Source organism: Cyprinodon tularosa, unplaced genomic scaffold (assembly GCF_016077235.1).
Source record: "Cyprinodon tularosa strain WSP-4 unplaced genomic scaffold, ASM1607723v1 ctg313, whole genome shotgun sequence".
Taxonomy (NCBI): domain Eukaryota; kingdom Metazoa; phylum Chordata; class Actinopteri; order Cyprinodontiformes; family Cyprinodontidae; genus Cyprinodon; species Cyprinodon tularosa.
Genome location: NW_024039023.1, coordinates 334,937 through 359,831, shown reverse-complemented (window position 1 = coordinate 359,831; position 24,895 = coordinate 334,937). Strand labels below are relative to the sequence as shown.

Genomic DNA, 24,895 nt, shown 5'->3' with positions numbered 1-24,895 from the left:
CCCATGTATGAGCATGTGCTGGCATGGTATTTGTCGTATGTTGACGTGCGCCGCTGTGTTTCAGCATATTTCAGCGTACTTCAGTATTCTCATAATTTATTCAAAACGTACTCATAACTTACGCCAGCTCTTTTGCCAAATATTTCGTACGTCAGGCATACGCTGGTTACGTCGTCAAGGTGTGACAGCGCCTGGACAGACTGCTCTACACTGTGTACTGTTAAACAGTTGCTTCCATTGCACTAAAGTAAACAGAAACAGTCGACCCCTTTAGTAAATACTGTTTGGGCCGGATCTATCAAAGGTTTGCGTGTATTAAAACGTGAGCTATTTCACTGCGCACGCTAAAAAATGTACAAACTGATCTATCAACAGCGTGCTAAAAGCATTTGGTCTTTAAAACGTGCTAAATAGCGCCTCTGATCCATTTAGTACTTTTTTTGCAATGAATATGCAATATGGGGCGTTTACACGCTAAAGTGCGTCTTGTGGGAGGAGAACATGTAAATATATTAATTTAGCACTCGCAAAGTGATTTATCAAACTTGAACGCAATTTTGCTAACGGTATCTGACTCTATATTTAACACGTTTCAAAAGAAGGTGCAAATGGTCTGTATGCGTAATTGCGCACGCATGGCAGCGGTTATTGTCGCAAGAAGGAGACATGGAAATAAAGCAAGGAGACGCAGACAACGCATTTTTCACTCCGTGTAAATATTTTTGCAATGAACGAGGAAACGATCATCAAAACTTATCGTCTATCCAGCATTTCCATTCTGGAGCTGTTGGGGGAACTCCGAATGGATTTGGAGCCAGGCACAAGGAGGACCCACGCAATACCAGATATCACAAAACTCCTTGCAACATTGCACTTTTTTGCATCTGGGTCATTCCAGCGTTCGGTTGCAGCGTGAGCTGGGATCTCCCAATCTCGTTTTTTCAGAAGTGCTGTCCGACGGGGTCGGGGTTCTCCCGCTGCGCCTGTGGAGCAACGTGCCAAATGCTGCGGGGATCTCATCCACAGTCACAGGCCAATACAAAACACCTGTTTTTTTTTTTTGTTTTTTTTTTACTGCAGCACATACCACCTTAGGGAATAAAGGTTGCCAATTTATAAATATATATATATATATATATATATATGTATATGTGTATATATATATGTATATGTATATATATGTATATGTATATATATATATATATTTACTTATTTATTTTTTTTGATGGGGGTCACTGTAAGATTTAAATTTCTTAATGCACTAGTTTGTACAGACTACAAACTACTTTGCCGCAAACCACAAAACGCGCAAAACCATCATTTAAATAGGGCGTCTCCAACAGTTTTGCACCTTCCACCAGTTACGCAATCACTCTTGTTAAATCACCCGCAAACCATGGTTCAGCCCCTCGCGCAAAATTCCACTTTGCGAGCGCAAATTACTGCACGCAAAATTGGATCTTGATAAATCCGGCCCTTTGTGTAGTCGTGAGACCTGACACCATGGACATGGCTGTATGTCAGTTGAGGACGCGAACTAAACCCTCCATACTGTTAAGCACAAGAAACAAAAAAACAAAACAATCAACTCGGTGTCTAAACACTCATGCACCCCACTGTGTACTAACGCCCACACATACAAATAAGGGGCCCCGAAATAACAAGGATAGAGCAGCAAAGCTTCCAGCAAAGGTTTGGAAGAGGAACTGGGCTAGACAGAGAAAGAGGCACGACTTCTGAGAAAGGCCTTTGAGTTTGACGGTGAGCAGCAGCAAGGCAGAGGAAGTCAACACAGGACACAAAGGACCAAGAGACACCATTAGCAAAAAGAGCTGGGAAGAGGGAGCCTTTTTTAGATATCAACAGAAACAACATGTGGTATAAATTCTTTACAGATCCGATTGCGACAAAGAGCGAAGCCCTTTATGGTGAGCCTGACGTCGCAACACACAAAGAGAGGAAGAGAGAGGAAGCATTCAGACAAAAGGACCCTACTCCCTAAGGTCTCCATGTAAACTTTTTTTTTCTTTTAGAAATGTAGCTGCAGAAGTTGCCAGTTTTGACTAAACTACTATTTTATTTACTTAAATCTTTTTTTTCTTCCTTCCTGCAAAAGGCTGCAAAAAGCTTGAAGATCTTCAACCTTTCAGGGAGTTTTCAATGAACATGGAAAACCTATTCCCAGTTTCTAACTAGTATCTGAGATCAGTAAAGAAAAAGTAAACAAAATATATTAGCAGAAAGACGGAACTGATCATAGCTTTTTTATAGCAGAAACATATTTATTGATGCTAGAAGAAGTATTAGATGATCTGCTATAACTTAATTTGCATAAAATGTAAAGGGATTATGATATGGTTCTCAACATCATAATACACCCTGTTAAACATACAGCTAGGTTATTCAAAAAGTTTATGTGCAGAAATGTCTTTTTACTCTGAATTTTTATCATTTATGGTACAAAACATAAAACATTAAGGAAAATGTTGTTTTAAAAAAGTTAATAAATTAAAAAAACTCATAAAAATGTTTAAAACCCTAAAGATCAAAGAGGTGCACACTTATTCTGCCACCATGACTGCAGGTTTATTTTTTTAGGCAGTAACATGCTAAGGAAGGATTGGATGATCTGCTGCAGATGTAGTTGCATAAATCATAACAGGATTATTATTATTATTATTATTATATGGTTCTCATCCACAAAATACACCCAGATAATCAACAAGAAATACACCATTAGGTTATTCTAAGGGTTTATATACATACAGTCTTTTTTCAACTATCTTGAATCGTACCTAAACCATAACTCCGATTTAAAAAAATTTAAAAATAAAAAAAACCTAAAAGTTTAAGGGAATTAATCTCTTCTTATCACAATGACTGCAGGTTTAAATTTTCCAGAATCTAGTGTGGAGATTGGATTACGTTGTTTACTCTATAAAGTGAGAAATGCAACTAAAACGAGGTAAATAAATCATTCTAAATGTTTATCACAACAGACAACTGATCACTATCAATAGAAACTAGGTCTGATTGAATTTTCAATAATTCCACTGAACTTTGATTCAGAACTATTCTCGCTTTTTCGAGACATAGATGAAGGAAAGGATTTAACCTCTGCCCCTCACAGCCAGGCTGAGGAAAGTAGGTAGTCAGGTGGACCTGTTTGTAAAGGTTAACGGTCGAAATTAAATAGGATTAGTGTTTCAGGTCAATTTCAGTTTAAACAAGTAAACTAAACACTAATCAATCATTGCCGATATTGACTCATAGAAAGGCCTATTTCTTGATATATATTTTTCAGTCATAATGCCCAGTCCGAAGTGCAACCTAATAAAACCCCACTAGGTGTCGCACTAGATCATCACCAGGCTTTAGAGCAGGGGTCGCCAACGCGGTGCCCGCGGGCACCAGGGGGCCCTCAAGGACCACATGGGGTGCCCTCTTCGTCTTCTGAAAACAGAAGAACTCACTCAGTGGGTTAAGTTTTTTTTTATTCTGTTGCTCTTCTTTTTAATCATTTATGTTATATTTCATCATGTTAACTATTTCATCATATTTCAGTGGTTTCAAAATGACAATATTAAAAAGAAAATTAGAAATGAATAAAAGAATAAAATAAGAATAAAAATGAGTTTTTATGGATGAGATTTACTGTAGGTGAACACTGATCCCTCCAGTTCATAGGTCAGTATTTGTAGCCCTTCCTATGACTCGGTAGCCATGAAGTAGCCCTCAGCCTTAAAAAGGTTGGTGACCCCGGCTTTAGAACATGTAGCCTTGAATAGAACCACCCCCATTTTTCACCATATGGTAACCAATTGACCTTTTTAACCAACTAGTTACTCTACTAATGCAAAACCAAATCCAAAAGCTAAATTTCTGCATAGTAGATTCCTGAGGTGTGTAGTGACTAGTTACATTTATTTGAGTAGATTTTTGAAAAGGAGTAGTTTTATTGCATCGTAGTTCTTACTTTTACTTGGGTGATATTGCAAAGTATCACTACTGCTACTTAAGTTAAATTTCTGGCTTTTCTGCCCCCTGAGAATAACTTGGGTTTCACAGAGTTAATGAACAGTAAACCGTAGATACTGTCAGTGGAAATCATGTTTGCTGTTTACTTACTCACTGTAAGAATTGGTTTCAGAGGTTGGTTTAGAAAAGGATTTGAAAAATGAAATAGTCATTTTTTAATCATGTGGTTTAATTGAATTTCAATTTAATTCAATTCAGTTTTTTTCCTTTTTATTTTAGTCTTTAAATGACCAGAATTCACATATGACCTCTGAGTAATTGCATCATTTCTAAACATTAAATCAGATGCTTTGATCCTACAATTACTTGGATGACTACTCTTTAAATTCTATATGGAGAAAACTGTTGAAGTAGTGCTAGAGTGAAAGTTAAGGGTACTCCGATAGAAGCTACACTACAAGTAACACAACTGAATAAATGTTTTAGGATATATTTTTGAGATTTAATTCTGAGAATGATAAATTGCTCTGGCTTTGATAAATGAAGGAAGTATAAAACCAGAACAGTTGTCAGTTTGGAGGCTTTTTGGGAGAACTGGCATTACTGATCATCTGTTGGAATTTTAAACTTATCCACATTTACCAAATAAATCTCCCTTTTGTTCTGTTACAAATAACAATATGAAAGATAATACTGCTGTAATTATTGTAAAGATTTATTTGGTTTAAAAAAGCAATTCTTTAAATTAATGCCACTTAATTTTGGTGAAGATTTCTTACTAAGGGGTAACACTTGAAAAAAAAAAACCCGCTGCAATTGAAGAATAATAATTTGGCTTTTTTCTGAAATATTTCCTTGAAATACTGTTAGTTATTTAGTTCCAGTACTTATCGTACATATTTTTTTTTTTGGTATTTGCTCGCACATTTATTTAATTGTAGGCCAATATAGTTCAATAATAAACTATACATACTCAATCTCAAATGAATAAAACCACATAAATTGGACCAAACAAATGAACATACATTGTATTTCATGTATTCATATTTTAGAAGATAATATACTTATTGCAAAAACTTTCTGCATCAGTTGGTCCTAAATTACTTTAAGGTTTAATTGTGGGTGAAAAATGATATTTGTTGTCTTCAAGGATGCTGGTTATTTCCCTCCTTTCATCATTAGTAGATTATAGTACTGGTGGTTTAATAAAAAATGCCCACCTTTTTTCTTCAACTTTCAACTGGTGCTGGTTACCATCAGATGTTTGTATGTATTATTGAACTATAGGTAAAAAATGTTGTTGGCCATCCCTATTTATGCTGACTTCATAATACAGCTGAATGAACGCAGCAAGCGGCTGCACGTATCAGAAACCGGCAAAAGCGCTGCAGAGGCATGAATGATGGAAACTCCGAAACACATAAAAACATGTCACAGAAAATGGAATAACGCTAACTCTAAAATACACGAAATGTTTATGCAAAAGAAAACTGCTGCAATGTATGTAAAGTAAATCTGCTACACTTACAGAAAATAGACCGGAACAAAAAAAATAAATAAAAAAACACAACAAAAAAAGCTGCAAACTCAGTCTAAAAAGAGGGAAGTCAGTCACCTAAAGAAAGGGTGATCGTGATCAGACTCCCAGTTAATAACACGAATATATATTGAAAATATATAAATTTTTCAATATAGTAAAGATTACTGGCTTGTGTTTATAAAGAAAATGAAAGAAAATTTACTTTCTTCTGGGCATCATATTAATGTTTTAGAAAACTCTGCTCCCCTCTGGAGCTTTTTAAACTGTCTTAAACTGAGATTTTGTGTTTCAGAGTTTGCTTCACTCATGTGTTTGCAGCTAGTTTGTCTGTCTGTGGCGCATTTAGCCATTAACTATGTTTTTGCGCCGTTCTGCCCTGGAGAGCAAAACACGAATCAGGAAAGGTTAAAAAAAATACTTCTAAAGCAGAACATACTAAAAATAAAATATCTAATCAGCAGATTCCTTTAGATGATTAGGTTGTTTCAGCGATCAGTTGGATCATTAAACGCAAAGCTCTGCATTAATAAGTCACAGGAGAAAGAGAAGTCATGAAAGCAGTTCCTATTTTGTCAGGACCATCTGAATCTTTGTCTTTGTCTCATATATTTGGTTCTTTTCTCTTCTTGAAAAAAAAGATTGCAATCATTACACACTATATGTTCAGTTAAGATCACAAAAAAGGTGTTTTTTTCCTATAGAGGTGTTTTTTTTTTCCTTTTTTTTAACCAGCCCTGAAAATGTTTAGCCAGATTGACACCACGGAAATATATCGGAAGTTAAGCCTAAGCTCTATTAAATACTTCAAAATCTTAATAAGAAAAATGAAAAATAAATATATATGGACTCAATGTGTTCTTTTTTCTTTTCATAGTTGCTTGGCTATGCAGTCAAACAGCTTTTAACACTCAGAAATGTCTAAAATTTACATTTTTTTTCTTCTAACAAACACTGTGGAAGGTTTGAAAGGTTGTTGGAACTCCAAGCCTTTTGCAGCCTTTGCTCACGCCTCGGTTTGCTTGCATGTTCTGTTGTTAATGAGCTGCTGATTTACAGAGTTCAATATAACAGATATGCCTTTTAAAGAAATGTAAGAGCACCAACAGTTGGGGAAAACTGCTGCATTTGTATGGTAGTTTCTCATACAAGCTTTCTCTGTAGATCTCCAGCTCTGTAATACTGCATTGAACTCTGTACCAGCTATTTTACTCAGAAATAACCAAAGAAAAGTTGCCTGCAGTGTATTTATTTCGTCATGATATTAAGCTTTGTTTGTTTTTTTCTTGGATGAAACACATTTTGACAATGGCAGCAACGACTGGTTTAGCGATATTCAAAATAAACATCAGCTCGAAAAATGAAAGCTCGGTACACTGAGTAAAAACCCGGTAAACCCAGTTTGTTTGGCTGACTTCACATGAGGACGTTGGAACGTGTGTCTGGTAGTCGAAGGCCCACCAGTCCGCCGCAAACCAAAACAGAGGATGCCAGGAGAATAGGGATAGCTTTGGTGATGCCAACCAGTGAGCCAAAAATCAGGTTTCCAAGCACTGCTGCCAGCTTACATATGGCGTTACAGAAGCCAAACCCGGTGCCCCTGAAGATCAAGAGACAAAAGCCAGTTAGAAGTTATTTAGTTGTTAAAAAAACTACATTAAAATGATCCACTGTTCATTCACTCACTCTGTGCTTACCTTAATGAAGACCTAAAAGGTTCCTTAAGTATAATCATATTATACACAATCCTAGGTTTCAATAACTAATTGGTTTAATACAGACAGAAACAGATTTTAATGACATTCTGATCCTAAATGAAAGCTTTTAATATGAAGTAGGCTTAACATTTCAATCAATTAAAGCTTCAGCTTTTACAGGACAACGCATTGCCACTCTGAACTCATCAAAGATGGATGCATGCTCAAGCCCCAAAGCCCCAAGCCCTCACTGGTTTTAATGCCAATCTTTTTGAAAGAGCATTTAAGAGCGTTTAAGAGCATTCTTTGCATACTCACCTCCTATCTGTAGGGTATAACTCAGTGGTGACTACATCTAAGGAGTTCCACGCAGAGATGCTGAGACCGTTGTAGAGGCAGAGCATGAAGATCATCATTGACTCAGAGGTGCCGAACCAAAGGAAGAAGCAGCTGATACCCGATAGAACCATGGAACCTCCTGCAGTAAAGCATGTGGAATACCACTATAGCTTTAGAGGCTATCATACTGTAGATGCAAAGGCTGAAATCCAGAGACCAATGTCAGAGTAAATCCTTTACCTACCCAACATGCTAAGGCGTCCAATCTTGTCCATGAGGAGAGCAGAGACAATATTTCCTGGCAACACAGCCAGCGTTCCCAAGAAGTTGACGAAGTAGACCCAGTAGGCGCTGTAGTCATCGTCAAATGTCATCTGGCAGCCAGTCTTGTTGTGGTGGAAAGAGCTGTTGATCACTCTTGAGTTGGTCAACTTGGCATCGTCAATATCTGAGAAAAGCACCATGTGAAAAGGGCGTGAGTTAACGCCTCTATTGATTAAAATTCCACAGAAATCTGGCAATGTTATGCCTGTTTTATGGGTTAACTTCAAAATTTTGCTTTTATGAGTCACATTTAAAGGTGAATTAAAGATAAAGCTTCTTATTAGTACACAAAATATAGAACAACATGTAAACTGTTTATGCTTCCAGTAAGTCACAGGATTTGTTTTAAGTTTTTGTTAATGGTTTTTAAAAGTATGAATGGGTTAGCTATCTTTCTGAGCTTCTCTCCATGTTTCAGCTCAATGAACAAGATCAGCAAATCATTGGACTTTGGTTGTGCCAAGATCTTTGCTTAAAACTAAAGGGGAACAAGCATCTGTAGCGTTTGTGTCGAGACTCTGGGACTGTTTTTCTCCAAATAATCACAGCCTAGTCGCTTTGCATTTTTAAGTAAATCCCACATTTTTAACTGAAGTTATCCTTATTTTATAATCATTTTTAACTCTTTAAAGCCTGGACCATGCATTCAATTTTCAGAGAATTCTATATTTTTCAAATTAGAGTTATCATTGAACTCTGACAATAAAATAATAAATAAGTTGTATAAGTTGAATTCGATATTTTATTTGCATCGGTTGTGATACATTAGGCATTTCTATACAATCTTTTTTAGATTTTCTGTTCATTACATGTCTAATTTTGTGAGTCAGGGTTTTCAAGAGCAAAAGTATCACACTGATGATGCAGAGGTTGCAAAAAGTCTAAAAGTATCGAATAGGATACAATGATTCTCACTTAGTGTTTCTTTATTTCTCTTTGTATTTTGTGTATATATGTATGTGTATATGGTAATTTTGCTGACATTAACATCTATTTTAACTTTTTTTATCATTATATAAAGTTAAACAAACCCTCCAGCTGCATAATGCTGAGTCATTATACCTCAGAAAACATTCCTGATCTCCCCTCAACATCCCTCCTTTTCTCATTCTTTCTTTGCTCTTTTTATTATTTCATCGCCGTTTTTGAGACAACTTGCTGGGAGCAATGAGACTTCATTTCCCAGGAGACTTTTCAGGCGACTTGACGTGGCCTCACTGTTTCCATGTTCAGCGCTTTCCCTGAGTGCTGGAGGGAGCTGTTTTTCCAGCTGGTGCTCCCACAAGGTCTGATTCAGCTCCACTTCTCTCAGATAATTTCATGCCTCTGCTGCTTTCATTTTGCTTTAAGTGTGTGTGTGTTTTTAAAGCCTTTAAATGACTTAGCAAAACCTAAGACATAAAGTCAAATTAGTTTGATATTTTTACTTTTATGTTGTTTATTTGTACATCATGATGTGATGAATTATTAAAGATGTGTTATTAATGTTTTTTTTACTTTGGCATAAAGGATCAGTGATGTATCAGTACAGCACTACTTTTCAAGAGGTTAAGAAGTTGGATGTTTTTCGGATGCTGAGTCGAAAACGAATTGTGACAAAGAGACAAAGATAGTTCCCTTAGATACGTTTAATTGAAAAAATTCAGTTAAGCTGCAATTACAGCAGCAAAGCTGAAAAAGAATTATTGAGTGAGGCCGTAAAAATCAGTTTTGCATTCAGTTAAAATATTTATTTAAAATACTTTATTTTAAAGTACATTAATAAATTAATTGTTGGGATCTGGAGGTCTGTCCACCTTTTTCCAGCAGAGGGCGTTCTAGGTCTCCTGAAGCTGACTTCCACGCCTGCGGCTCGTTCGCTCATCAGGAGACCGGGATTTAAGGAGGGGCAGAGCAACACTCCAGCGCCAGAGTGTTTTGCCAGTTATGGTTAGCAAGCCTGAGCAAACCTGCCTGTCTGAATCTCTGACTCCCTGATAACCTGACTTGAACCTAATCTGTTTTTTGTCCTCTCTGCTTCTCAGGAAGAACCAGCCCGAAACCTGAAACCTGGAAGAGTTTCTCAGTTTGTAACCAATCTGTCTGTTCTCTGAAGAACCCTGGAAAACCAAATCTGTCAGATACCTGCCTGTCCGCCCTCAGAAGAAGCTGAGAGAGAAGCTCAGATCCAGATCAGTAAGATCACTAACTAAGCCCTGCCTCTGCCTAGCCCCCTTCTACCGCTCTGAACAACCTCTGAACAGGTATAGACCTGCTCTCACTCAACCCACAAGATTACCTGGAAGTCTGCTAACCAATCTGTCCCTCTCTGCAGTGAAACCAGTCATGACCGGACCCGATTAATCCCAGAATCAGTATTCATTTATTGTGATTGTTCAATAAACATTGTGAACTTTTTCCCAGCCTCTGAGTGTTCTGCATGTGGGTTAGATCCCTTAAGACAAACATGACATTAATATAAAAAGAAGAATCACTTATCATCACTGGTTAAAAAAAAAATCTAAAAGTGATCAACAGGGATCTGTTTTTTTTCTCCCTTTTATTCTGTAGTTATAGGGATAAATTTCTTCCAACATATATTTTCATTCCTTTCTACATATTTGCTCACTTTAAGATTTCTCCTAAAATAACCAGAAGTATTTAAAAATCAGTACCTTCATGATTACAATAATGGAAACTGTACAAACTATCCTGGCAGTTTGTGAAAGAGTAATAGTGACCAGAATAGCTGTTTGTGCTACCCTTTATAAAAAATCCTGCCCTTACAGTATGTGTTTGATTCTTTGTTGTTTGAAAGAAAATTTTCACTGGAAAAAATCCAAATCTAGATAAGTCTTTTTTTTCTTAAAATAAGTGGATTTGTTCTTGAATTGAGGATATAAGAGAGAAATTTTGCCAATAGAACAAGACAAGACAAAGAAAAACACAATTATATTGTCTTATTTCAAGTGCCTATTATCGAGTTGTCTTATTTTAAGAGTAAACATACTCATTCCATTGGGAAACTATCTCATTAACCCACTCAAATCAAGGGTAAATAAAATTTATTTAATAAATTTTTACTTATTGCTAGATCATTTTTCCAGTCTGTCCATTCTCCTTTTCTCTCCAGGTTCGGCTCGTCATATCAGTTTTAAGGATGCTTCTTCTCATTTTTAAAAACATTTCATGCTTCATTGTATCTTCTTCAAATCTCTAGCAAAGATCTTTCTTAATCATTAAAAAATAAAAAAATAAGAAAAGATGTACATGTTGCTATTTATTGCAAACCGGCCATTATCCTACTTGTACCTTAAATCTTTTAATTCTAAAATGCTTGTATGAATGACTCCAGAACCAAAAATGCTTTTATTTTCACTTTCAATAATTAACATTCAAAACACTTCAGTTGTAATCAATCTTTTCAAATTTGTATTTCCTCAAGATCTAAATAACTAGTTTTTGTCAGCATTTTGTGTGCATTTTATAGATTATAATTTATTTTAATAACAGTATTACCACCTAAGCATCCTTTATATGCTTCCTCTGGCATTATGATTAAGGGTGTGCAAAATAATCGTCAAATCGATGCATCGCGATTCTAATTTTTGTGATCTACTGCATCGATTCTTGCCTTCAAGAATCGATTATTAAAAAAAAAAAAGAACAAATAAAATACATTAATGGTTGGCGCACATCAGCCAAATCAAGTGGAATACAACTTCCAGTCAAGCAGATGTCGCTGCGGATGTGTTGACGCCCGCTGCTTTGTGTCAAAATCATTTCCGGCCGCGGGATACTGAGACGAGTCATTTGTAAACAAAATATGGAGGAGACTGAGAAAATTCGCCCCCCGGCTCCATCACATTTCAAGTCAGATGCTTTGATGCATTCTGGCTTTAAAAACAAAGAAGGTAAAAATGAAATTGAGACGATGCATGTAATTTGCAAAAGGACCACTGAGGCCATGTAAACGGTACTGATTATCCTTATTATTATAAGTTTGATGAATCCTAAGATCTTTTTGTCAGTGTGTCCACGCCAGTAATAGTAATATTTGATTCCAGTATTTGTTTTCATGGCAACACCTCCAAAAGTCGTTTCAATAAATACAGCTATGTATGAATTCAGTTGCTTTCAGTTATGTATCAATTGAAGACACTATCCAGATCATACCCAGCCAGTCAGCCACTGGTAAGGGCTGTATCTTTTTCTTAGTGTTCAGTGAAAATATCGCAATGCATCGCGATGCATCGCAATATTTCAAGTATCGTGATGCATCGTGATAGAATCGCATCGTGGCATGTGAATCGTGATTCGAATCGAATCATGACTTCTTTGCCAATACCCACCCCTAATTATGATGCTATCACTTGAATGTTTTAGTTTATTTAGCCTCAGGACTCCATATAGGAGGAAATACTGAGTCCCAGAGGAACCTTCCTACATATGTGAAAGATTTCTTTAAACAAAAAAAGCCACAAAAATAAAAACAACTCAATTGCATGCAAATGCCCAAGGCAGCTGTTCTTTATTTCCTTAAGGAGAATAGTAAGATATCTTGGGTTTAGGAGCAGACTCACCGGTGTTGTAAAAGAAAGAGTCCACAAATGTGCAGTTTTTAAAGGAGGATCCTACTGAAGACACATCTTCGAAATAGCAGTTGACAAAAGAAGAGTCTATAAATGTGACTGCCTTGAACTTCATGGCGATGAACCTGAGAGGAGATAGAAAGAACAGTAAAATCCAACAAAGCAGGATTTAGACGGATATGTAACATTGTCCTGTTGCCAGAGGTGCTGATGCAGACTTTTTTCTCCCTTTGAAAAGAACCATTTGTATTTTGCTCATATCACCAAAGGGCAGAATTCCTATTTCCAGTAAAAGCAAAGACACCAAATTTGGTGTTCAGAGTAAATTAGCCCAGTGTATTTGGATTGTTGATTTTAGAAAGTTTACTTTAAAAAAAATTCTACATTTGACGCTCCTTTAATATCTAAACCCACCCTAAAAATAAAAGAACCGTGATAGATTTATAAAACATTTGTATATATAAAACATGTCATGATTAAAAAAGAAATCTGCTCATTTTAAATGCTAATCTTCACATTTCCAAAATAGAAGGAGTTAAACGGAATGATAGTGATTATCATCCACTTTGGCTGAATAAGTCAGAACTTTTTTGGAAAATTTGTCCCACTTCTCAACTTAAGCTGTTAGATGCGTGAGATATTCTTCCACATAAAGCCTGTTTTCTGTCACCTTTTATTGTTTTAATGGCATCATGATCTGAGCTTTGATTAGGTCCAGGTCGTAGGTCTCAAATCTCAGTATGTCTTTGCTGCTTTTATTAGTTTGTTGTGGGTAGCTTTCATGTAGCTTTGTTTTTTATACAGATCAAACTATTTCCTCTAAAGCTCTATCCACATGAAGACAATGTAACCGCAGAGATATTTTCTCCTCTACGCTGTGCATCCAAACGGAGCTGGCATCATGGGAGAGCATAAAAGATAATTTTTGAAATAAGGCCCCAGAGTGGAAAAATCTCTATTTACCTCGCATGCTACTAACAGTAGCTGTCTGAGTGGGAGTGATTCTGCGTCTGTGTCACAACTCTACCAAAGGGCCCGGCATATTAGCAATGTCTTCACTGGTGCTTTTCTAAGCCATCTATAAAAATGGCCTCGTTTGTCCTCGTGTGGATTAGGCCTGATTCACATGGTGGATCCGTGGCTGTTGAGCTGTCCAGGTCGAGCTGCAACAGCATCCTTAAATCATGACATTTCCACCTCTATGCTTCATAGTCGGTTTTAGGCTATTTTCATGGAATGCTCTTTTTAACATTACCCCAAAAAAAAAATAATCTGTTTTGAAATCTAAATTATTCTGTTTAAGCTCATCCATCCATAGAATATTATTCCAGAAGTCCCGCTCATCTAAGTTCTCTGGTTAACTGTATTCTCTTGGGATCTGGAGATCTGCCACCTTTTCTCCAGCAGAGAGCGCCCTGGGTCTCCTGAGCTGAAGCCACCTGCACACCTGAGGCTGATTCATCTCATCAAGAGACCAGCTATATAAGCAGCGGCTTGACTTCCCTTCAACGCCGGAGTGTTGACCAGTTTTGGTTAGCAGAACCTGAGCCAAGCCTGCACATCAGAATCTCTGATCACTCAGGAGAGTAACCATGATCCTAACCAGCCTTTGTCTTCTCTGCTTCTTAGGAAAACCTGATTCAAGTCAGGAGCTCTGGAGGAGCTCATTTTTGGAAACCTGCCTGCCTGCTCTGAGAAACCAAACCTGAAGACCCTCAGTCTGCATCTCCCTGCTAGTTCTCTGGAGAGAACTTGGAGAACAACTCAAGGTCTGAACCTCGCTAGCCTGAAGCCAAGCTCTGCTGCTGCTAAGCTCTCTGCTGAACCCTCAGTCTCTGGACCCAACTGGTTCCCTCTCTCCACCGATCAGTCTGAATCTCATCAGGTACAACTCAGTATCAAACTCTGTCAAGACGTCATAGCTGCCTGGCTAACCAAACTATCCCTCTCTGCAGAGAACTCTGTGAATCCAGTCCCGGACCAGTAACAGAATCAGTGCAAATAATAACTCTGTGTGTTTATACTAGTAAACTGTTGAACTTTTATCCAGTCTCCTGTGGTGTTCTGCATGTGGGTTAAGTCAGTGAGACCCATCATGACATATTCTGGCCTTTATACATTTGTTCAAGGCAGTTTCTTCCTTGAATAAAAGCTAAACTTGTCCGGCTTCTCTCTGACTGTACAGACATGGAAGCTTCACATCAACAGATATAGATTTCATGGTGATGCTTTTAGATTTATCTTTAGACTTTTAGATGGCCAGACCTGAACATCTTGGCAGATCCGTTGAAAATCTTCCACTCATAGACTATTATTCTTAGGAAAACCTGATTCAAGTCAGGAGCTCTGGAGGAGCTCATTTTTGGAAACCTGCCTGCCTGCTCTGAGAAACCAAACCTGAAGACCCTCAGTCTGCATCTCCCTGCTAAGCAGGGCTGATTTCAAATTCTTTCGAGATTTCTCTGAAGTCTTAACCAGACTCAAAAGCTTCATAAATTTTCTTTCTGTTGGCCTCAGAAAGCTCTTTGGATTTCACTGTGGAGTTCACTCACCTGATCAAATGTCTGATGCTTAAACAAGAAAAAACTCTCCCTTAAAATGCTGACTAATTGGCTAAACACACAGAGAACGACAAACAACAGCAATGAATGTCATCGCCATATGATGGTGGCAGCGGTCACGAATCAGTCAGTCTTCATGACATTATAATCGGTTATGACATAGGAGAGATTTTGAAGTATCCTGTGGCAGACACGACATCAGTGATGAAGAGAAGGACGATTTTACAATAGTTATCTGAAATCATGCAATATAGGAAAGTTAACTAAAAACAGCTAAACAGATGTTTTCCGCTATATTGAAATTGGTTATAGACGGCAGTGTGTAGCAAGCTCTTCTCTTATTGGTCAGTCACATAACCACATACAGTAGCTGTGTTTAACTTCATAGTAAATGTCTCCCTATATATATATTTATATATATTTTTAAAAGACAAGCAGTAGGGAGTCCCAGACTTTTTCAATGACTGGGTAATATTTGAGAGAAAGTGTTATTTTCCACTAGGATTCATTTTGAGTTTATCCTTCAGCAAAAAATAAATAATAATAATGTTTGACAAATAAGTAAAAATCAAAAGAGGTAACACTTTTGCAACAAACTATAAGTGTATAGCTTTCTAGTGTTTTTAGGTTCTTTACAAACATGTTAGAATTTATTTTATTTGGTCCCTATCTTCATATTGAATCTTGGTGTGTGAATAAATCGTCCAGAAATAAATATTTCACCTAAATTGGTATTTAGAAACTGTTTTGTTTTAGTTTTAAAAAAATTGACACCTCGGAGCAATCCAGCAGAAAAAACAGAAAACATATTTGTATCTTTACAATCGATGGTAGCTTTACAAACCATCATTTTATTGTATAGTTGTGTATTCTCCTGTACTAAATAACAAACACTACATAATCACCTTCTCTCTGCCCTTTATGTAAGTGAACCTTCTGTTCATAGTGTGAGTACATGTGAGAGAAGACAGCAGAGAAATGGTCTGGCAGTGTGATAAGGCTTTTAATTTCCTGGTGTTTGGAGAAGATAAAGGAGGCAGGATTAATATTACCTGTTGTGGTTGTTTGTGGGAATAACAAATAGTGCTGCTATCCCCCTTCAGGACAAGTATCTTTAATGACAACACTCTGTGCCAAAAGAAGCTCACAGGAGTGTGTTACACGGCAGCTTTTATTTTCTGTGTCTGGAAAACTAGAATTTCAAAGAAATATTTACAACCAAATAAAAGTTTGAGTGCAAATTCAGCTCTTCGGTTAATACTGTGTATATTTCACTAGGGGAACAAACAGTAGATCTCATCTATTCCTCATATTCAAATAGCTTTAAAAAAGACACTTGGAAGAAAGAGAAAATTCATTTTTCAAGCAGGAAAACCTTAAATACCAAACCTTGATTATGATGCAGGAAAATAACAATCAGCCTTTTTACTGCATTTCAAAGTAAATAAAGAAATTAAGCACATTTTCTGACAGAAATAGAAGCTCTGTATTGATTTATCTCTTTAACAGAATGTGCATAACTGAATGTGCCATTTTTGTCCCACTATTATGGAGCATATTACATCTTTGGCTCAAAGGAAGTAAAATCCCAACTCTAATGGAGGATAAAACCCCAGTTTAAAGTTCTGATCAACAGTAGCAGCCCTGCAACCTTTGAAATAACCTTTGTTTTAAATGTTGTTAATAAAGCTTCTTAGATTAGTAATTTCTTTTTGAAGACATGAGGAGTTTAAATAACTAAATAAGCCAAAAGTTTATTCTGTGAATTACCTATAACTGTCAGTGCAGTTTTTAAAATGTTCAGATACAAATAAATAGGATATTTTATCTGATTCAAACACTCTATATATTATATAGAGCGGTTTCTTTCTATAAACCAGGGATTTCCAAACATTTTACCCTGTGACCCCAAAAATAACAGACCGGTGACCTCCTTAAAGTATTCCTTTCTATATTTATTTCAGAATACAGAATGAATGTTTCTTTAGGACATGCTTGTCTAAAGTCGGTCCTCGAGGGCCGCATTCCTGCAGGCTTTAGCTGTTTCCCTGCTTCAGCACAGCTGATTTCCATTGAAAGCTGATTACCAGGCTTTTATTGAACGGCATTAATCAGACTCAGCTGTGCAGAAGCAGAGAAACGAAGCAACTAGCAGGACAGCCGCCCTCAAGGAGCACCTTTGGACAAGCCCGCTTTAGGACCTTTTAATCATTTAATTAAACATCTTAAAAGTCATTATATTGATTTAACTGAGCATTTTTTTTTAAATCTAATTGTACCTCTTTAATATAGAGGTTGACATTGACATTTTACATTTCATTCATGTCATGGATAAATAAATATTACATCTATGAATTTCCTTGGCCAATTATATTTATATGTTTTATGTACCCCAAGTATACCTCAGGAATCAGGTCATAATTGCTACAACCCCCCTGGGGTTCCCTACTCCCACTTTGGGAACCCTTGGTACAAACTGATTACCAAACTAGGACTAAAATCAGGCATATCCAAAGTCGGTCCTTGAGGGCACAGCTGTTTTTCATTGATGGCTGATTAACAGGCTGTTGTTGAACTGCAATCATCAGAATCAGCTGTGCTGAAGCAGAGAAACACTGAAAACCTGTAGGACAGTGTCCCTCGGGGACCGACTGTTGACATGGCTTGGCTAAACACTTATAGAATATATAAAATATGGACCAGCTAAGTAAAAAAGTTAGATTTTTGGCATTTTTATTCATCCCCACTATGTTTTACGTATCCTTGTGAGACATTTGCTGGGAGTGCTAACATCTATACAGATCAGAATTGCAAGGCTGACGATAACTACAGTAAAAGCTCTATTCTATATCCTGATTATAACTTGAAAAACTACAAAATAATGGGAATAAAAGAATAAATCAAAAAACTAAATGAATTCAAATTTGAGTTGGATACAGTGATGGATGCTTCTACCACCACCACAAAGTTTTTGTATTGTTTTTTTTAAATTTACATTTAGTTCCAGATTAAGTTTAATTTATTCCATTTAGATGTATATTTTCTAATGGGTGCACACTTTAGGTAGTATCTGTCTGAATGGTTTACTTACACTTTTTCTTTTTGTTAATGTTCTGCGAATGCAATTCAGCTGAAGGTGGAAGCCAGGAACATAGCATTTCTCCAAAGGACTGAGGGGGGAATTTTGTTTATGTTGACCTAAGTTATTTGGGCTGGCTGCAGCAGAAAGCTGGCAGCGGGGATTTCCAGCACTGCCTACTGGTGGTATGCTGGAGGTCTGGACAGGAACTGCATATTTCATTGGGATCATAATCCTGATGAACTGACTGCACAGAGGTGGACTTTCTTGCTTAAAATGTGTCAAAACTGTTTTTCTAACTCTTAAGGTAAATAAAGCCAAGCTGCCCTCTAGCTTGAAGCTGCAGAACAGGGTCGATAAGCAACCAGAGCACCGAGCATCCAGAGTGAGGTAACGTCAAAGCAACTTGACCACAGTTTGATCCAACCTCTGACCGAGCATCCAAATTTCTGCCTTTACAAGTTTTTGACACCCATAACGCCTTTACTGTAGTGTGAAGCCAGCATAAGAACAATCCACATAGTAGGAGCTATTCGTAATGCTTGTGTCTCTAATTTTTACATTTTTTTTTTTATTTCACACAACAAGAAAAGCTCCTTTAATTTTACTTTTTCCTCTGCATGCATCTTCCTCAGTAATACATCTGTATGGAGTACTGTTTTAAATTGTGGCTGCCTTTTAGAAGTATAAAATGAATCCACTTTGCTTTCCTAAAATCTCCATGGTGACAGCCAGTAGCACATGCAAAACCCTCATTTAAATAGGGTGATCTGCACCACTTTTAAACATATTAAGACTTGTGCAAAAAAATCTTAGTAGATCACCCACTACTCTGCCATTAATTGTTTGTGCTATTTCTTCAATTGCACATCCTTAAACAGATCTTACCCTAAAATAATGCTTGTTGATATATTGTATGTTTTTATGCTTTTATTTTTATGTATTAGATCCAAAAATTCAACCAAAGAACAGACACAAAACATCCATTTACACCAAAGACCAATACTTTTGAGCAGTACACTACTGTGAGTGGAGGAGGACCTCAGCCAGCTCTACCTGTCATTCAGAAAGACTCCATATCTGTGGATCTGGTTCTCCAGGGTAAAGTTGAATGTGAAGTCTTCAATGCGCTCATTGTTGTGAATCTTCACCCTGGAGGCATACTCATCAGCCTGAAGGTGTTTGATGACATCAGGGAACCACACAGACAGTCCATAAAACCTGCAAGATCAAGAGCTTCTGTTGTAAGTTGGTAAAGAGGGAGAAGAAACGTGAGTTTTACTGGAACAATTAGATTAAACGTTTGATAACAAAGATATGCTAAAATCAGGGTGGTTTCATTTCGTAGTTAAAATTGTTTTTCTAATTCATTCTGCTCTTGACTAGAATTCAATTTAATTAAAAAATATTTTATTAATCCTAAAGGGAAATTAAATGTTGCAGTAACTTTTTTTTTTTAATAGTTGTTGTAGGTGTTTATAAGTGTAAGCAAGAAGGATCTTCTGAATCAGTCTGTTTTTACAATGGATGATTTCTCAATTTCTCTGTTGCCTGCAACCGTTTTATAACATTATAGTTTAACTGGGATTATAACTCTGTGGATAAATGTTAACAATAACGTGACGAATGACAACAGAATAAAAGGTTAGGGACATTACAGAGCAGTAGTGGTCAGATCAATGATTCTCTTCATGTATGTGCTTTTTTTCCCCCCTCTGGATTCTGCGATTATTAACATCTTTCAAAAATAAACTAATTTAAAGCTGTCATAGTAAATTGACTGCTGGAGCGAGTGGGAGCCCAGATTGCATTTGGTCTCTCTGAAAAGGCTAATGGGGTAAACTTCAGCCTTTCCCTAGAATCCTGATCAAAATAAAGCTGCTTGGGGAATAACTATATCATGATAAAATATGGAATAACATAAAAAACAGTAGACTGTTATATTTAACTTATCTGAATTAAATTAAATGTTGAAGATTTATTGATATTCTTAATCAATCAGCAATGACCAGGATTTAGTATTAGGGTCCTGTTTGTGGGGTTTGTTTATGTTTTCTTTTTGTTTCTCCTCCCACCACTAGATGGTGCCCCTTCCCCGTTTGGGCCTCCTCTCACACCTGCGGCTCGTTGGGTCACCACCAGAGGAGTATTTGAACTGCGGGCTGTCACCACCTTGGGGCCAAAAGTGTTTGCCAGTATTGGTTACTCCAGCCAAACTGAGATTAGCTTAGTCTAACTATTGCCTTGTCTCTCTGAGTCTAAGCTTTGCCTTTGTCTTTTGTTCTCCGGTAGGATGCTTTCCTGATCCACTGGATAAGCCTGGATCTTCTACCCCCCCTGGAAGGAATTATTAAAGTCACACTAAGCAAGGGGAAACCTCCACCAGATCCGTTCAAGTCTACTTTAGGAAAACCCTGTGACAGCCCGCTCCATTGCTCCTCTGGACCCAAGACTAGTCTGTCTGTCCTCCCTCCAACGAGTTCAACCATCTCAAATCTATACCCCAACAAACTGGTTCCAGGGATAAACCAAGAACCCCCGTTATGTGAGTTATTACAAACCATTCATCAGCCAAGAATAATTTTCCAGGTCGCTCTGAGGACCTCCTTAGTTTTGTCTTTTCCCGCTGACAATCCCCTTTCGTTTCATGTCTTTTGTCTCACTGGTTTCCTTTCAGTCAATAAACTGGTTATCTTTTACCCTGCCTCTGAGTGGTGTTCTGCATGTGGGCAAACTTTTAGGATCCCATCATGACATTTAATATTAGAAAGCCATTGCAGACATGGGGACTTTGTTTAAAAGAAAAATTGAATATGGAGCTAAATGTAGTCATTGGGGAACATGCAATCCAGACAAATTTTATTTAAAGTATTTAGCGGATGAAATACTTTTAATTCTACTTCCAGCAGGTAAAAGGACTCTTTGAAAATCTAAAAAATGTCAATGGGAAGCTCAACACAACAGTCATACTTTTGTCCCAGCTATGGTCAATTTCATAGGCTAACAAATTGGTACACGCTAATTTTGAACAATTCCCAAATCTCTATATTAGTGTATCAGCCCTTTGACTGACACATGGCCTCCCTCCCTCTATGGCTCTGTCCAGCACATTTCAGCACAACCGCTGGTTACACTGAAAGTTGTCAAATTTACACTGAAAGTAGCCCGATACACCAGGGGTGTAACTTAGTGATGAAAGTATGTGGGGACACTTTAAGGGTAGTGGCTGATGGACCTAAAGTTACTCGACACAAATGCTTTCAGTAGGGTTTGTATTTTCTAAAAATTAGCTCAGACATATATTTATTGCATTCCTTCCCATTGTTAAGAACACAAAAGAACAAAAATACACTGATATTTATATTTATGGGTAGTTAGACATTAATTTTTTTTTAAAAAAAAGGATGAATAACAGCTGATTCCGATGCCAACAGCAATATATAATGCCTCCCTACTATGTACAGGATTTCAGTTTCATTCATCCAGCCACCCATCCAGAAAAATGTGGATGGATTGATGGATGTTTTCCCTTTAAGCTACATCAGTGATTATCCTCCTTCAAAAGCGGCAAAATCTAATTTAGAAAATTGTCCCACATATTGTTGAGAGCCAAAGTCTCTGTATTGGAATTATTGGTGGGGAATGTCCCCACCAGTCCTTCAGGAAGTTACACCTGTGCAATATACTGACTCTTAATGAATATAATGGCTGTGGAAACTGTATTTTAGAAACACGTTTACCGTTCGGTGAAAAAATGAACTCTCCATCCTTCAGACTGTCATTGATCCACCCTGAGGCCTTCAGACAGGTGAAAACATGCATTGCCACCCTACCAGCAGACAGAGCGCTAGATTTGAAAGCAGTACACAGGTTCTAAAGGTTTCCCGAACAGCCGATCTTTCAAGATGAAACCAAAAGATGTTTGTTTGGTTTTTTTATCCGGCTGAAGGTTGATCAGAGCAACATCACTCTGGGTCAGCCTGATAGTTTGCATAATAAGGGGATGAACATAGCCTCGAACATGGAGAAAAACGAAACGAAAAAAAAAATAAGAACCAGGATCAATAAGCAAAAAGCAAAAAAAGACAATATAGATGAATAATACCCCCTTCACTCAGTCATCAATACCTCTGGTGAGAACCCTGTTATAAATGAGAGAAATTGGTTGTTTATCTGTATAACAACCAATCTGTAACAATCAATTCTTCCCTTTTTTTGCGTAATAGCATTGTTTGTTTATGTTTAGCCTGGAAAAAGCTGGGGTTGCTTAGTTAATTATGAAGTGGCACTTAACTACTGTATATGGAAGACAACCTGCTGGCATGGAGTTTAAATATTGATACACAGCCTGATTATGTACTTCCATTATTATTCCTCCACTGTCTGCGGACAGCCTGTATTCTAACATTGATTTGGCTTTAGCTGCTTTTAAATAACTTCTCCTCCTTAATGTGGTGGTAAAAAACCCAGTTGTATTTACCTTAATGCTTGCTAATTAGGCTAAATGTTAAATTAATTGCCTCAGGTAACGTTTTGCTTCAGTGAATAGCTGTTAAACCTGCTCTGAGTTTGTTGCAGCTTTGTTTTCAATGGCTTGTAATTCACATAGGGGAGTGATCTTGTAGATCCTCACGTCAGTTGTTTTTACCATCATCACCTTTGAAATATTTAACAACACTAGGCAGCAGTTTTTACTCTATTTAAAACTTGGCAAAACAAAACAAGAAAGCAAAAAAAAAAGCATAATTAGCGTATAAAGCCTATAAATCTGTAAAGAATTTGCTGTAATTTCTGTACCGTCTTATGTTATTTATCTATTTACATAACATCCAATGCATCACAAGTATCTTCCTTTTTTATATAACTTTCCTCAAAAAACAAACAAAAAAAGCTTGAAAGGATCTTATTCAAGAAACACAAGTGAAAACATCTCGGCTTTAATTATTAGAAAGTATATTGGCTGCTACCAGTAAAAACCTTTTCTTTTGGCAGTAAGGTTATCGGTTACTAAACACAGTACATAAAGAACAGAAGTTATGTATTTGTTGCATCCTGAGCAAGATTTTTTTTTTTGGTTCCATCAGTAGGGAGTTAGCATATCCTGTTTGCTGCTGAAAATCAGGAGACCATTTGTCCTAAAACTGGGAATCTGTCTGTGAACGTTTGTATCATGAAAAGTGGTAGCTTCCCTCCTTCCAACAAAAGGAGGAAATAGTGGGTGTCAGAAGGTGGGTCATCCGTGTAAGAACTGTCACTGACTGATATAAAGCATGATAAAGATTGATGAGGGTCCCTAATGGCTGCAAAAAAGCCTGCAGACTTTAGAAATGTGATTTTATATTTGCGTTTCGTGTGGAGGCACGGTTCTGGTCATTTCTTAGGTTGTGAGGAAAATGCATCTAGAAAAATATCGAATTATATTTCTCAACATTCATGGTGATAATATAAGTGGCCATATAAAGCCTTAAATGGCCAAGCTCTAACTTATATCAGAGATATGATTGTTCCTTATGTTCCTAACAGAGCACTTTGCTCTCAATCTGCGTAGAACTGAAGGCAGATCTTTTAGTTTTCCGGCTCCTTTCCTGTGGAAGCAACTACCAGTTTTAGTCCGTGAGGCAGACACACTGTCTACTTTTAAGGCTAGGCTTAAAGCTTTTCCATTTTGATAAAGCTTATAGTTAGAGTGGCTCAGGTTATCCTGAGCATCTCTATAGTTATGCTTCTATAGGCTTAGACTGATGGAGGACATAGGGACCCCTTTTTCATCATCCTACTTCATTCGATCTCTATACTCCCAATATAGGAGATCTGTTAGTTTAATCTCTAATGTTATGCTGTCTTTGCTTTTGCTCATAGTAGCTTCATCTCGCTTAGAGTGAGGGATTGCCTTTGAGTCAATAAGTCGATGCAATCAACTGGGTTTCCTTAGATAGAAAACTAGATAGAAGACTGTATAATCTGATGAACTGTAAAGTGCCTTGAGATGACATGTGTTGTGAATTAGCGCTATATAAATAAACTGAATTGAATTGAATAAGTGATACACTCATTTCCTAAGAGCAAAGTTATTTACAAAAACTGTAAATGAGTGAGGAGGAAGTATTGATTATTAAGTGAAGTATCAACCTAGGGCCATAGATAGCATCATTAAGATGCACAGCACTGCAAAATCATCCCTTACCCAAATGACAACGTAAACCACACCGCTGCCAGTTTCATGGTGTTTTCTTTCACTGGGTAGTCGAAACATCTCATAAACGTCAACCAGATCTGTTAGGATATAAAAAACATGTTTAGAGCACTGAATGATCTGTACACAGCTCAGTTCAGATCGATCAAACTGCATCATACTCCTCTGAGCTCTGTCTTCATCTTGAAGAGGACCTTAAGCACAGGGTTTGCTGACTCGTTCTGCATCTCCACCAGCTCGTCCAGCTGTTTGGGGATTTTTATCCGGTTCACCTGGAGAGGGAGACACTGAGCTGTTGAGCAGCTGATGGAACTTCAACAGATGGGGAGACTCCATGAATCTCCATGAGTCATAGAGAGTGTACTCACAGTGAAGACCCTCTCAGGCTCTCCTCGGGCACGCATGTTGGTGTCATGGATGTGTTTGAGGACCATCCATGCCTCGTCGTGTTTACCCGTCTTGAAGACAGACATGTTTAACAAGTTAAACTCATGAATTACAGCATATCATCCCAGAATTCATCAGGTAGACAAGATTTTTATGTGGTAGGAAGTCTTCTGTGCATAACTTTCGGATTATTATTTTAGCTTAGATATATAATTCTAAGAAGCTGATT

The 24,895-nt window shown here is 37.3% G+C and overlaps 1 protein-coding gene across 1 annotated transcript in view; it reads right to left on the bottom strand.

Annotated features, from left to right (window-relative positions):
• Positions 1-6,746: 6,746 nt before the first annotated feature.
• The window catches only part of LOC119788294 (synaptic vesicle glycoprotein 2C-like), a 120,547-nt gene continuing 102,398 nt past the window's right edge, over positions 6,747-24,895 (bottom strand). Inside the window, exons 6-13 of the mRNA XM_038292543.1 lie at positions 24,648-24,737; positions 24,441-24,551; positions 24,271-24,359; positions 19,143-19,307; positions 12,438-12,571; positions 7,796-7,999; positions 7,531-7,690; positions 6,747-7,115 (exon numbers count right to left, since the gene is read on the bottom strand). Of these exons, the coding sequence (XP_038148471.1) occupies positions 6,932-7,115; positions 7,531-7,690; positions 7,796-7,999; positions 12,438-12,571; positions 19,143-19,307; positions 24,271-24,359; positions 24,441-24,551; positions 24,648-24,737 (1,137 nt within the window). The 3' untranslated portion in view covers positions 6,747-6,931. The remainder of the gene's footprint in view (positions 7,116-7,530; positions 7,691-7,795; positions 8,000-12,437; positions 12,572-19,142; positions 19,308-24,270; positions 24,360-24,440; positions 24,552-24,647; positions 24,738-24,895) is intronic.